The 14,496-nt window shown below is 37.9% G+C and overlaps 1 protein-coding gene across 3 annotated transcripts in view; it reads right to left on the reverse strand.

The window, feature by feature from the left end:
• Positions 1 to 14,496, reverse strand: part of grid1b (glutamate receptor, ionotropic, delta 1b) — a 270,532-nt gene that overhangs the window by 42,003 nt on the left and 214,033 nt on the right. For all 3 annotated transcript variants that reach the window (XM_057358219.1, XM_057358218.1, XM_057358220.1), the window contains exon 5: positions 5,662 to 5,715. In XM_057358219.1, coding sequence (XP_057214202.1) covers positions 5,662 to 5,715 — 54 coding nt within the window. The remainder of the gene's footprint in view (positions 1 to 5,661; positions 5,716 to 14,496) is intronic.

Below are 14,496 nucleotides of genomic sequence, written 5' to 3' on the forward strand. Positions count from 1 at the left end.
GTAAAAAATACCAACTAACTGAGCAAATATTGGGTCAAAGATTTTACTGTTCTACAAAAGCAATATCACACATGTATAATGGCTCTAAAATCATTTTTTTGTTCTTTATTCATTTTTAAAAAGCCTTGTTTTTCTCATCGCTACGAAGTAGAAGGGCTCAAGGCTGAAGACCAGGACAAAAAATTAAGCAGCCATACGAAAAGCACATGAAAATCAAATTTACAAATGGCACAACAATTGCTTTAATTCAACATTTGCTGTAAGTGTTTCTTCTGCTGGTGGATGTGGATTTTACGGCTTTAGAAGGGGTCATTATTTGGGAATAATTGATGTTGGAATGTCGCAGCCAATCAAAGCCAAGTACTACAGAAAGCAACTTGCAAAATGCAGTATATATTTAAAGGGGTGATTTAACGCTGTTTCATGCATTCTGACTTCTTTACAATGTTAAACGTGCTGTCTTCTCATGCTTAACATGGTCAACTTGTCAAAAAACCAGTTGGATGTATTACGCAGTATTTCTGTGCTCGATACACTCCCCCAAGTTTCATATAGGTTTCGGAAAGTTTTTTCCAACATGAAAAACCGTTACGTAACAACTTTTCTTAGTCCCTTATTGGGCAATTCTCCCGGAAAACCACGCCCACGGCAAGCCGAAAAAAAACAGCTTGCCCACGCGTCAACCGACGAGCTATAGGAAGACCTGCTGACCATCAAGATTGGCTGCCCTGTGGGCCTGCAGCTGCAGCTTGTTACTCTTGCAATAGTGAGAGAAGTTGAGGTGTGTTTGTTTGTTCACGGCATTTCAGTGATGGATGTTTTATAAACTATGGATATAATGCTGGATTTGCAGATCGTTTGAAACTGATAGATAGAGCGGTCCCAGCGCTAAAAGATGCCGGACATGAACCACACGCGGTAAGTGAAACTAAGTCATATGTCTGTGTTTTGTTGGCGCATACTTGCATAATGTAAACAACACAAACTTATAGTGAATCAACAGTTATGCAGAGATAATGCGATGATGTATTGTGTGCTCTTGATTAAGTTCATCCACCCGAACATCCCCAGGAGGTCGTCTGTTTTCAGAAATAATCAATCAGCTGTATCTATCATTTATAAATGTGATCAAACTAAATACTCTTCGAAGATCCGAAGTAAGCAATACTACTCTATAGGTACTCAAGATTAATATGAGATTGGCAGAAACTGTGCATTCAACCGGACCTTTAAATACTGTTTAAGGAATGCATATAAAATATAATCTTAAAGACTTAAAAATACAGCAAAAGTACTGTTAAATGGTCCTAGCCACTCTCTGAGTCCAAAATCTTTTCTGGCAACATTTTTTTCTAAGAAGCAGATTGGTTTTATGAACCCTGTTACAACATTTCATCTGGTAGATTGATTTGTTTGGTTCGAAAATCAGTTGCTTAAATTTAAAATGTCCCTCAAGGGTTGACATGTATGTTGTAGTAATCTTCACACTGTACTGTATGTAGTATGCCACATGCAGTCTAAGAGGAAAAGGCATATTCTACATGGACAAGTAAAGATTATACTGTCTTATTGTTTTTTATTATTTTTTTGTTCAATTTTGCTCATCCCATTAATAAGTTTTTTTATGCTTGTAGATGAATTTGTCTTGCAAGACAACCCATGGCTGGAAAACACTACAAAATTGACTTCGTTAATGGTTTAATGGCTAATTGACTAAGGATTACACCAACACATATTCTTACTCCCGACTCGTCACTGATTGACATTCGGGCAGCACCCCTCGGCGCCGCTTTTTAACATGTGGGGTAATCTGTTGCTTTCCATGAGAAACAATCGGCGCCAAAGTGGTACCCTGTGCGTTAAAAAGCAACGCCAAGGGGCGCTGTCCGAATGTCAATATGTGACGAGTCTGGAGTGAGAGTGATGGAGTCTGGAGTGATTACACACTACCAGACTTTCAAATTGTTCTGAACTCAACAGAAATACATGTAAGAAATACATACATGTGACATGAAACAATCAGGGATGTGCAGAAGAGGACCTCAATAGTTTTGGTAGCTTTTCTGTGTGCTCAGTAGCAAAAGAGAAAAATGAGTCAAGCACATTTGGATGCGTAATTTGATGGCTAGACGTGGTCAGTATGGACTCTTTAGTTTACAGGTATCATACACAAATATCAAACATGTTTTGATATCCTCCATCTAAATGGAATCATAGTCTAAAGCTAAAAAAACTAAGTCTGTGCCCATAATACACTACAGTACATGACTATCTGTAAAATCTGTCAACAACTGCTTAAAATCTGCAGACTGACACGTATTCTTGACAACTATGGTTGACTTTTTTGTGTAGCCAAAGTCTCAGGGGAAATGGGGTTTCGAAAATCAAACTATAATGTTTAGCTTGTGTGTGAGAGTCAGCAGTGAGCAATCTCATTCAAATGCATGACATTCATGTAGTCAAGCTATGTTTTTTGTAGTTGACAGGAGCAGATGTTAATATTAACAGCAGCATGTGACGTGTCAAGCATCATCTTTCACAAATAACTTAATCGAAACGACTTTGTTTTCATATGCTTTTGTGAAGAATGCAACTCACAGATCGAGTTACCTGAGGAAAATTCATTCACATACTATCATTTACCCACCATCTGCCCTTGTGTAATTTGCTTTTAATATGCATCAAAGATGATTAAAGGTGTGATGAACTGGGCTTGTTTATTGTTTTATACTGTTGTATGAGGTCTACTTATGACGTTCGTGTGGTTTTTACATTCAAAAACATCAAAATCAGTAATAGGTTATTTTCTACCCGGGTTTTGAGGCCGGCTAGACAAACACTCGGTTTGAATGAGCGTTCCGCCATGAAGACTTGGAAGTAAAAGCCCACTGCTATGATTGGATAACAGTTTGCGTAGTAAACTTAGTTGGAGCCATCTGTGAATATGAATAGAGACGTAACGTTAGGTTACACAGCACATATTATCTAGCGATCTCTAACAAAGCAATAGTGATGCATAGTACAAAAATGTTGTACTCACATAAGATTGCTGCGCCATTCCTATCGGATCCAATATTGACAGCACAGCACTGCTTTTTACAGTTCTGACAATTACAGGATGTTCGCGTGAATACGATTCCCTCTTATATAACAAAAGCTCGGGTTAAATTTGTGGTTTTAATTCATGGCACCTTTAAAGGATGTTTGTGTAGTGGGTAAAATGGAAAAACAACTGAGATATGTGGAAAGGGTTCTCCCTTTCTCCGCAGGAGGGAAGGTCAGCCCTGTACTTTTGCACTGTTTGGGCCACTGTGGTTTTAATTGGCTTTGTGGGGCGGTTGAGTAAGATGAAATTATTTTATATGAGCTGATCTCTAGTGGTTTGGTCTACCACTACTTCCAACCCCTGCTATTGTCTGACATACAAGTTTATTTGGTTACATTATGACCAGATGCGATGCCACCCACACTCTGTTATTCGTGAGATTGCTTTAATATCTATTTGATGACTACACCTTCGACTTCTTATCACTGTAAATGACAGTACACCTTATAATAATAAATAAAAACTTTCTTATGAGAAATGTTAAAAATGATTCAAGCTAAAGCTATAGTTTTAGCTGCATCCTCGTGACTGAAATTTCACTTATATGCAATTTAATTTGACTTGAAATTTAGGTTCACATAATTGTTAGCTGAACTATATGAACTTTTTCATTTAGGAAAAAAATGTATGTACATCTTTAAAAATGTTCCAAATTTAAATTAAGTGAACATTGAATTTATGGGATTCATAGCTCTGAACGCAGAGTGCAGTGAGAGTATGCAAGGTCACTGGATGAAGATTCCATTGAAGGACCTATCAAACTGCACCTCTACAATTTAATGAATAAAATATATATATATTGATGTCACATGAAAAGCATTAATGCATGGAATAGGACAGAGTGAAATGATACATTTATTACTGAAACCGTAAAGTCCTTATAGGAGTCAAATGACGTGTGTTATCGGTATTAGCAGTCATTATTGGGGAATAACTGATGTTGAAATGTCACAGATGGCCATAAATGTTAGGAATAAATATAAAATATAGCAAAACGTAAGATGTAAAAATCCCCCAAATAAAAACCTTTAACATTATACAGTAGCTAATTGTTTGTTCTTGACTCTGTCTACATTAGACATCTTCGTCCACACTGAAACTGATACTGGTGGAATCTCGCATGGCTCTCAGCCAATTACAGGTAGATTCGAAAACCAGAAAGAACTGTTGTATGAAGTACAACATTAAACTTGAATTTGTGGTTTAACCTATGCACATTTCACTTCCCAAACCACATTTAAAATACTTGTACCATTGGCATTGTCCTGAATGCATAGAGTACAAACAAGACAGAAAGATGTTAACCTATCATGCATGCTTGCATCCATTCATCTGTTAATATCTGACACGGTGTGTACAGTTGCATAACACATAGCTATGATTAAGATTGCCTCTAAACAAGTGTGGAGTAAATATGGTGAATTTGTGTCTATTTAGTGTACCAAAGAATGCAGAGGAGCAGCATGCTGTTAAATACATGCCATCTGGAGGTCCTGAGGAGTTTTATGGTCGTCCTGACCTGAACCTTAGGGTAACAGTAGGATTTGGTGATAAAACCTTCTAGAAACAAGCTTGCTAGATACGAGCTCCAAAAATCTATCAAGACTGCCAAGAGGGCACACACTCAAAGACTTGAGAGCTGCTACATTAAAAACACCATGAGAAGTATTTGGCAAGGAATTCAGTCAATGACCAACTACAGAAACGGTGCTAGCAGAACTGTGATCCAAGATGCCTCTTTATTGGACAACCTCAACTGCTTATATGCCAGATTTGACCAACAAAACAGAGACATCCCTTTCAAGGCCTCCCTTTCCAGGCCATCCCTGGATGAGTCATCAATCAGGGACCTTGTGCAAAAGATCACCACCTATGGAGAGGACAGTGATCTTGTTCTTAACATAGACAAAACCAAAAAAACCTCTTTTGGATTTTACAAGAAAATCCCCTTCTCTGCAACCTCTTACCATAAAGGGGACTGAGGTGACTGCCAGCTATAAGTTCTTAGGCCTTCAAATTTCAGAAAACCTTAGCAGGGTAAAAACACTGTAACAACTGTGAAAAAAAGCTTAGAAAAGGTTGCATTTAATCAGACTGCTGAAAAAGGCTGGACTTTGGCTTATCCAGGTCTACCGACGCTTTGTTGAGAACATTCTCAACAGTGATATAACAGTGTGGTACGGCAACACAATCCTGGCTGAGAGCAAGTCACTGCAACGCATCATAAAAACTGCAGAGAGGGACATTGTAGGAGACATGTCTGATGGCAATGGATTGTTGTGTGCAGTTCACTACATTATTCATGTCTGAACTGACATTAATATAACGGTAGCTGAACCCTGAATGTAGGGCACAAGCAGTGCATTCTATATATATGTGTGTATTATTGGTATGTGTGTGTCCTGGGATTGAAGAATCTTTCAACTGATCTTTTATATGTATGATATATTATCTTTATCTATTACTGCATATAAACACAAACAAAATACCATGTTAAAGCAGACAGGGTGTAACTGAAGGATGGGGGGAGAAAAAATAAATAAATCTGGCCTTACCTCATTCACAAACAGCCAGTGACTGTCTTTGGAGGCCAGGTTCGTCTCCACAGCCTAAAAAGAGATGAATAGAAGATAAATCAATCTTAGCTGTTGGTGGCAAGTGTTGAATTGGCTATCTGACATTAAAGAAATGACTTGAAACTGCATTGGGTTAGACATTGGTAAAAAAGCACCCAGATATGCCGGCAGGACATGACCAACACTGCTTGACTCTTGCTTAGTTTTGAAGTCTATGTCCACATTATTCTGGACAAAGATTTTATTTCAAAATGTCTACATTGATGTTTTCAAATGATTTCCCAAAGTTACTTTAGTCCACACTTAAACGTGAAAGTAATAAAATCCCTTTGTTTCGAAAGTAATCAGAAAAAATCATGGGCCTGCGTTATTAGGGGACCTTTGTGGACAGGAAGTGGGCGTGTCTAGCAATGCAACAAAGTTGAGAATTAGAAAGTGAGAAGCGGTATTAGGAGGATGGGCATCCTCAAATCTTACAAAATATAACTAATTTAAGCTTTTTTATGTGATGCCAGAGGTTTCATGTGGTATTCCTCAACAGTCTCTGTTTCTGTCAAATTAACATAAACCATTGAACGCAGATCCAAATATCACACAGTATTAGCAATAAAACTTACCCAGTGTCCGTGTACGAAAATAATATGTTCTGCTTTAGGACTAACTAGATCTCAAAGGTGTTTTATTGCATTTGACCTCCATCCCTTAGGGTCTAATCATTATTCCATGCTGCATGTCAGAACTCCATAATGGGAAATTCCAATATATTACCAAAGGCCACTTGGTATGCCATGGCATTTAAATTAAAAATAGAGATAGGAAGAGGGTTTTCTGTCTGTCCATCGATGTTAAAGGAATTCTGAGGGATATGTGAAATGTAGAAGCATCAGGAACTCACTTTTGTCATACAGATGCTGTGGTTGCTTTCTTTCTGCATATTTACAGAAAACAAATATATGTAGTAATCTATTCTATTCAGGAAATCATTTATCTACAATGTATTTATAAAAACAAATATCCACAGAAATTGTCACAGACAAATCTGGTTCTTGCATCCAACTCATTGATTCAATGCGATTTGAACCAGCTGAAAACTACATCAACATGCGCTTGACTACTATGGGAGTCAATGGTGGCCAAGAACTGTTTGGTTACAAGCGTTCTTCCAAATATCTTTCTCTGTGTTCATCAGTACAAAGACATTTATTCAGATTTGGAACAACTTGAGGGTGAGTAAACAAAGACAGAAAAAAACTGTTCCTTAAAGATTAAAAGTGGAAGTAATTCTGATCAGAATGTCTGAGGAATACCTACAGTATACTACAGAATGTTGTCTTGCAAAGACAACCCATTAAACATGTAAGACTGTGCTGAAGCATAATTAAATGCATGTAAATGATGTGTGTTTGTCTTTTCGTAAAGCATTGTGCTCTCGGAATGCAGGCTGTTGTGTTGCTTCAATCTGTAAAACATAGACAGCTGTCTTGTATTTTATCACACACTTCCTTTGTGTATTTAGAGCGTGTGACAGCACAGAATACATTATTTTCAATTAAAGCCATAGAAGAGCAAGCCTGTCACATATCATCTTTGATGAGTTCAGTTATAAAATGGTAATGTAGCAAGCATTGATTAATAGGTCATGAAGACACTGTTGTTGACACTGTTTTTCAAACTTTGAGTGAGGCCACTCGTTGTGTTAAAATACAAAATAATGAAACACTTTTCTGGGTGGATCTTAATTTGGGAGATTATCAGGTATCATCCTTAGCATTTTTAAACTGTAAATATCTGAATTGTGTGACCTGAATTATTAGCCTTTATTCTGTTCTAAAACATGATCAAAGCCAAATTGATTGAAGTAACTAAACTGCAGTATGTGTTTTATTTACGTACCTTGTGACATAAATTGCAACATTTGAAAATAGTTCTAGCCTCAGACAGCTCACCAACTGCTCACCCACGGTTCATTCAGTGATCGATTGATATATAAATATGGGAAAAGTCATATACTGAAGATAATGTTATAAGGCAAAAGATTGTAATGGTGCGTTGATGAATCTTTGCAGTTGCCGATGAGGCAGCAGTATACTGTATATTCTCCATGTGCAATACTTCAGCATCTCCTCTCACTTCTCCTGCTCTTCAACTGCACCTTAGAGATGGTATAAGCGGTCTGCTCTTGAGGGCTAAAAGCCAGTATGGATCAAGTTAGTGAAATCAATAAATACGCACTAGCTCCTAAAATGTATCCACTGATGATATACAGTTAGGGCTTAAATTGTAAGCACATTCATCCGACATTAGAAAAGACCTCGTTACTGATTGAGCCTTCACAAAACCCCGCCCCCCTTCGTTCCTGTTGCCATGTCCGACAAGCTTTCGGTATCAGCCATGCGCTCCTATAGTGTAAATTTTTGCACTCTCTGGGGAAATAGCGAAGAATATCTGGAAAATTGACACGCTGATTTCAGACAGAAAGGTCGCAATCTGCATTCTAGGGATACAATAATTATACCTATATTTGCGTCCACACCAGCAGACGATAACGTTACGGTAATTCCAAACTAGCGCGATGCAGCTACTACTGTCACACAAATGGATGTATAGCTATCCTAAATGTGGCGTATTAAGTGCTTATATTTACTCCGAAATTTGTATTAATGACCATTTTAGAGAGAGAGTTTTGGTCGGAACGAAAGTAAACTTTTAAATATTAGTTGAGTACAGAAAAGAATAACAGTCCATCCGTGTCTTAATCTTTATTTGTGTTAAATACAACAAACACAGTACAGCTGTTGCTTTATGACTTCATTGCTGAAAACGTCTTTCCTTTAAAATGTCACTGCAAATGCCGCTCTCTGAAGGTGCGTTCATCACATCACACGGACGCAACGCATATCTTGCCAGCTTGCTCATACGTGTAATATGTAAGTAATACATCAACAAGTTGTATGTTCCACCTTAAAACACCACTTCCCGAACGCTTCCGTCTGTAATTCGTACATTAATGATTCCAACAATATGGTGTCTCGTATCTGTATTGGAATATAGTTGTGATGTGAACTCTGCTATTCTCCTTCATTTAGAATGATTTTTATAAGTTATAACTTAGTTATCGTTTATCGTTATAGTGTGAACGTCCATCGAAGCTGGGTATATATCTCTCTGTTTACTATTACAATAATTAAAAAGTTATTTTTTCATATTAATCACCAAAGCTTTGGTTTGTCGGACTGGTTTGTTTGTCAGACAAAATGGAGGTCAGTCACAGGGGCAGAATATCGGCGTTATGATTGGTCAGATCGCCTGTCAATCAAACTGCTTGTGTATGATAATTAGTATCTTAAACCCCTATTTAAAGTTGATTAATAATTGGTAGACAGTATAGGTCATTTTTATTATTGCATATTTCATTTGGTCATAAGGCACCATGAGAGCCACATACACTAAATAAACGTATAATTGCTCGTTTCAATTTACTAAATCTGCAGCATGAATTTACCACACTTAAAAAAAACTATTCATAACTGAATAAACTTCTTACTAAACATACATATTTTATTGCATTTTTAAACCACAACATTACCAACACTTAACCTAAGATCTTGCTTAAAGGGGAAAATGATATTTTGGCAAGCACGCTTGTCTTTTTCGCGAACTCCACGTCCTTTCATTTCTGTTCATTACACAAGGATATAATGAGGCTGACCTTCTGCTCAAATGTCAAGCAAATATTAAAATGCATTTGACAGTAGTTTCTGGAAGATGACTTTCATGTTTTAGTCTGAAAAAATATTGTTTGAATATTAATTTAATGTAAAACAAGCCCTCTGATCCACTGTGAGTCACAATCTGACAATAGACAGGTCATAAACTTGTGAGGTTATTGGAGACATTTATATGAATCTATCATTGTCTGCTTTAGAAAGACATAGTACTAATCTTTTAGTTTACAATAACACATTGGAAAGAAGCATCAATGTCATGGTGGTCGAATGATTTGTGTGATCAGCCTGCTGTTTGTGTACCAAAAGAGGAAATCAGACCCATAGTTCCATGCAGAGAGAGCTCTGAATCTCATTCACGCAGCACACAGACAACCTCTGAAAGGTCCTTCTGAATTTTACAATCATTATTGGAAAAAAGTCAAAGAAATTCAAATGCATGGCACCCAAAGCTCAGGTGTTCATACTTGAAAATGGTACTATTTCACGAGGTGACAATTTTGTATGAATCACAGAAAAAAACATACAATTAATAGATAAAAGCAAGCCTCCACCCCTAAAAAAACTATTACAATTTACAACGTATAACACACTAACATGTTGAACTTGTAGTGACAAAAAAGTTATGATTTAATTTAATTTTTGATCAGTTCATTTAAAGAGTACTGCTGAACACATTCCTCCTTAGACAACGCACCACAGACACTGGGATACCAACCAAGCCAATACCCGAATAAACGTTTTTTTCCCAATTAATGCCAAGCTCTAAAATATTTTAAAATGTATGGTCTAAAATGTATTATCCACATTGTCCTTCGTGTGAATTATGGGACTAACTTCTGGTTCAATTTAAACAAACATATATTCATGTGTTCCCGAGTTTGTATATGGACTGCCACACAGTAAAATCGCCAGTGTTAAAAAAGGTCAAATCAACTCTCACAGTGTATAATCAACACTATGAGAGTGTGGATTATATATACACTGAGAGTGTTCATTTGACCTTATTTAACACTGGTGATTTTACTGTGCTGTGTTAATTGTTGTATGTGTGTGTATTTTATTTACTTTTACATTTTTATGCATTTGGCAGACGCTTTTATCCAAAGCGACTTACATTGCATTATACATTTGTTTCTGACTATGTGCAATCCCCTGGGATCCAACCCATGACCTTGGCATTGCTATTGGCATGCTTTAACCACTGAACCACAAAAAAGCTTTTATAGTATACAATGCATTGGGAATGTGCACAGGTGAGTTTTTTCCTTTGCTTATAAGTAAAAAACAAGAAGTGTTGCAGTAAAAGAAAATATTTTTCTTAGACCTATAGCCAACAAGTACATGGGTATTTTTATAAATGGAATTTTTCTGTTTGTTTAAAAAAAAACGCTATGATGCGCTGTCAAGAGCATGCCAAACCAACAGGTGGTGATACAACCATAACCATAAAGCCATGTTGGCCAATCAGAAGCCTGGAATCTGACATCAACCCAGGGTTTTTTCTGGCTCAAAATGAGGTGGAGGTGGTGCCATCCTGATGTTGTACACACACACACATAGGCTTACCGTACCTTTAATTGGCTTAACCAAAGTGACTTTGACATATTAAAAGTTCTAATAAAATTAGATGAAAATGACAATTATTAAGTTACTGTATATAAAACATTACTTTTATTCAACCAAACAGAAATATTTTGTTTAATCAAATAAAGCTTTTTTATCATTATCAACTAACTTTTTCAGCCCACGATAGCCAACTGAATTAACCAGTCTTACTTTTTGATCAAAGCTCATTCACATCTTGAATTATCTGTGGTTCACTTTAAATGATTCAGTTTTCTCTTATATTCACTAGTGACTGAGAAGTTCAATAGTTTAAATGAATCGGTTAAAACGAGTCATTCGTGTGCGAGTCATTCTGAACGCAATGTGCGTCCACACTGACGAACTCGCTGTGTACAGTATACGCTGATTCAACGATCCAAATGCTCAGCTAAAGTCATTACAATGATGTACGTCGTGTTAATTTAAGAAATTTCAAGAAGTTAAACGTACTTGGATGCAAAAGAAACAGCTGTGAAAGACAGCTAGCTCTTGTTCTGCAGCTCTTTTTAGCGACTCAGTCTGCTGAAAATGAAACAGCGCCTCCACTGTGGCGTAATGCCGCAACTGCAGTTACAAATGACAGTCTGTTAAATGCACGCAGCATTTCTTGCGAAGACAACCAACATAATTTTAGCGAGAGTCTGAGGCGGCACAACATTTGACGGAGGCGGCCGCCTCCAATTTCTCTATGCAGGAAAAACCCTGCAAACAAATTAGAAAGTGGCGCGCATTCCAACGTCACACGCCAAATCTCTGGTTTCACCTTCTACTCAACAACATTGAAACCGGTGTTCTACAAATCTTCAGCCTGACAGGAGTTTTCAAAATAGTTTGGTTTCAGTGACCGGGTACTGCGTTTTAGTGTGGACAAATGGTCAAACCGCATAGAAAAAGCTGCGGTTTTGAAAATACCTGTGTTCATGTGGACAGGGCCTTACTGTTCCTGTCACCTAACCATGGAATAAGAAAAACAATCAAAGACATCAGAACCAAAACAAAAACTTGGTTAAAAAACTTGAGGTATGTATGGGGCTAACTGTATTGTTGCATATTTACCATATACATTTTTAGACCGTTTCATCAGACGTGCGCATCTGGACTGTGATTAACTTCTGGTCTGTGTTTGTTTATCGTCTGGCTAGTGTCTGATAATATAACAATTAAATAAACTATTTGTTGAATGGGTCCTGTAGTTTTGTCGTATTTTGAAGAATCCGGGACACTGACATCTAGCCGGTGAGCTTGTTATCGCAGTCTAAATTCAAAAGAGTGGAGAGACGAGTTTAGCCAAGTTACGATTCTTACTTGGGCCGTCCACGAACGCGTGTATGCGCACTAACACTTGTTTATGTTGTTGCGTTGAAACCATCTATGTAAATGTTTGTAATTTCAGTCTTGTCTTGTAGTGAAATTCTTGTTTTGTATTGTAATAAATGACACATTTGGCCTTTCATTTATTTTTAATTGCAACCTTCCTGGTTTTCTCCTGATATATGCAAGCCGTAAGTCATGGGGATGAAGTTAGAGACAACTGGTACCAGAAAATGACTTTGTAACAGCTTCTTCAATAGAAAAGTTCTTCCTAACTCTGGCATCGCTTCTGCGGGGGGGTGGGGGGTTTAAATGAGCAGAGATCCCTTGAGTAATCACTCTCACTTTATTGTCTTGTAGTAATCAACTTTTCTCCCTCTGCAATAACAGGCGGTTATCTTAAGGACTGCCATTCCATATAAGAATAAACTTTTACTACTGAATTTAGAATGATACCTGTAGCCTGCCTTTCGAGAGCAGCGCCCAAAGCAAGCTTATTTCCACTCCACCTATCAGAGATTTATTGCGTTGTCACAATCCATTATTTTCCTCTTCAACTCCTGACGCACGCACCACTGCAGATGATGTTCAAGAGGGCAATGATGAGACACGCTTCCTTTGGAAACCTTTAAAGTTGTGATAGGAAAGTTACAGACCCCGGCATTTTCTAAACAACAAAACAGATGGATCTCATAGAATGGGATGTGTAAAAGTGCAAAAGTGAAGAGAAAGATACAGAAAACTGTTAGCAAGAGTGAGAAAGAGTGAGTTAGCAGCCAATGCACTAATGCTGACTGAACTGATTAAATGGTTAAAATGGTTGCCAAGAAATGAACAGAGTTTGGCAGAGGGAAAAAACAGACAGGCAGAGAGGAAGAGAGAGAGAGAGAGAGAGAGAGAGAGAGAGAGAGAGAGAGTATGCAAAACGCGAAAGAGAACTGACCTCAATTACAGTATGTAGATAGAAAAGTGTTCTTCCAGGTATACACAGAATCAGTCTTGGTGACGGTATAATTCACAGTGATTTACTGATTCTCTTCGGAGGTGTTGGGAGCACATTTGCGTATGAATTGGTTTGTTTGAATCTGTGCTGGCCTCTGAAAACCGACTTTGGGACACAGATTCATCACTGTGTATGACTCACTGCCGAAGGACTTGTGATGGCTCCCATCACGGAGGAGACCTCCATTAAACCGCTGGAGAGGAATATTAGTGATGAGGACGTTACGAATTATCAGAAAGGACGGGCCATTGAATCTGTGCCCATAGACAAAGTCAGGCAGCAAACAAACAGCACAGGCGGGAAGTTGACGTAACAAGATGATAATGACGTGAGGTGATCCTAGAAGTACCAAGGTATTTTGCATGGATTCTATAAAGAAAAAAAGAATTTAAAGGGGTCATATGGCGCAAATACGTGTTTTTCTGTGTCTTTGTCTTTGGTGTGTTATAAGTTGCTCATGCATGTATTAGACACATAAAATTGCAAGAATTTAAGTGTCGGAACAAAAGATGCGATCTATCTAAAAGCAAATGCTCACCCAGACCTGCCTGAAACACCTCGTGTAGCCACACCCCCACAAATCAACGTCAGTTGGTGGTCTGATTTGACTAAGACCGCCCAAATGTATACGCAAGTAAGGTGGGCGTACCTGTCAGTACAATTGAAGAGGAACCTGATGTTCCAAATATGGTAAGAGGCGTTACATTTCCCTCACACGCTTGCAGTATTCCACCAATCAATACGCACTGGTAAACTGGCCAATCATAGCACACCTCGCTTTTCAGAGCCATGAGCTTTGTAAAAAATATGCGTGTTTCAGAGAGGCGGAGCAAAGAGGAGATACAAACATGCACGGTATGTGGAAAATACAGCGTTTTTTAACCATAAAATCGTGTATACACATTGCGTTACATCTAAAACAAACCATAATATTCATTTTAGCCATGTCATATGACCCCTTTAATATTTTCAGAGGAACATTTGAGTAATGCTTGCCCATGAAAAAAGTTGTATTGCCTTATAACTCCAATGCCACACTGTTCTGGGTAGTTTCTAGGTTGTTCCAGGAAGCTCCCGACTGCCTCAAGTCAAATGAAAACAACCAAAATCTATGATATTTTAATCTATAGATATGATCCTGGATCCTTTCTTCAAAGCTCCGCGCAC

Source organism: Triplophysa rosa, linkage group LG18 (assembly GCF_024868665.1).
Source record: "Triplophysa rosa linkage group LG18, Trosa_1v2, whole genome shotgun sequence".
NCBI lineage: Eukaryota > Metazoa > Chordata > Actinopteri > Cypriniformes > Nemacheilidae > Triplophysa > Triplophysa rosa.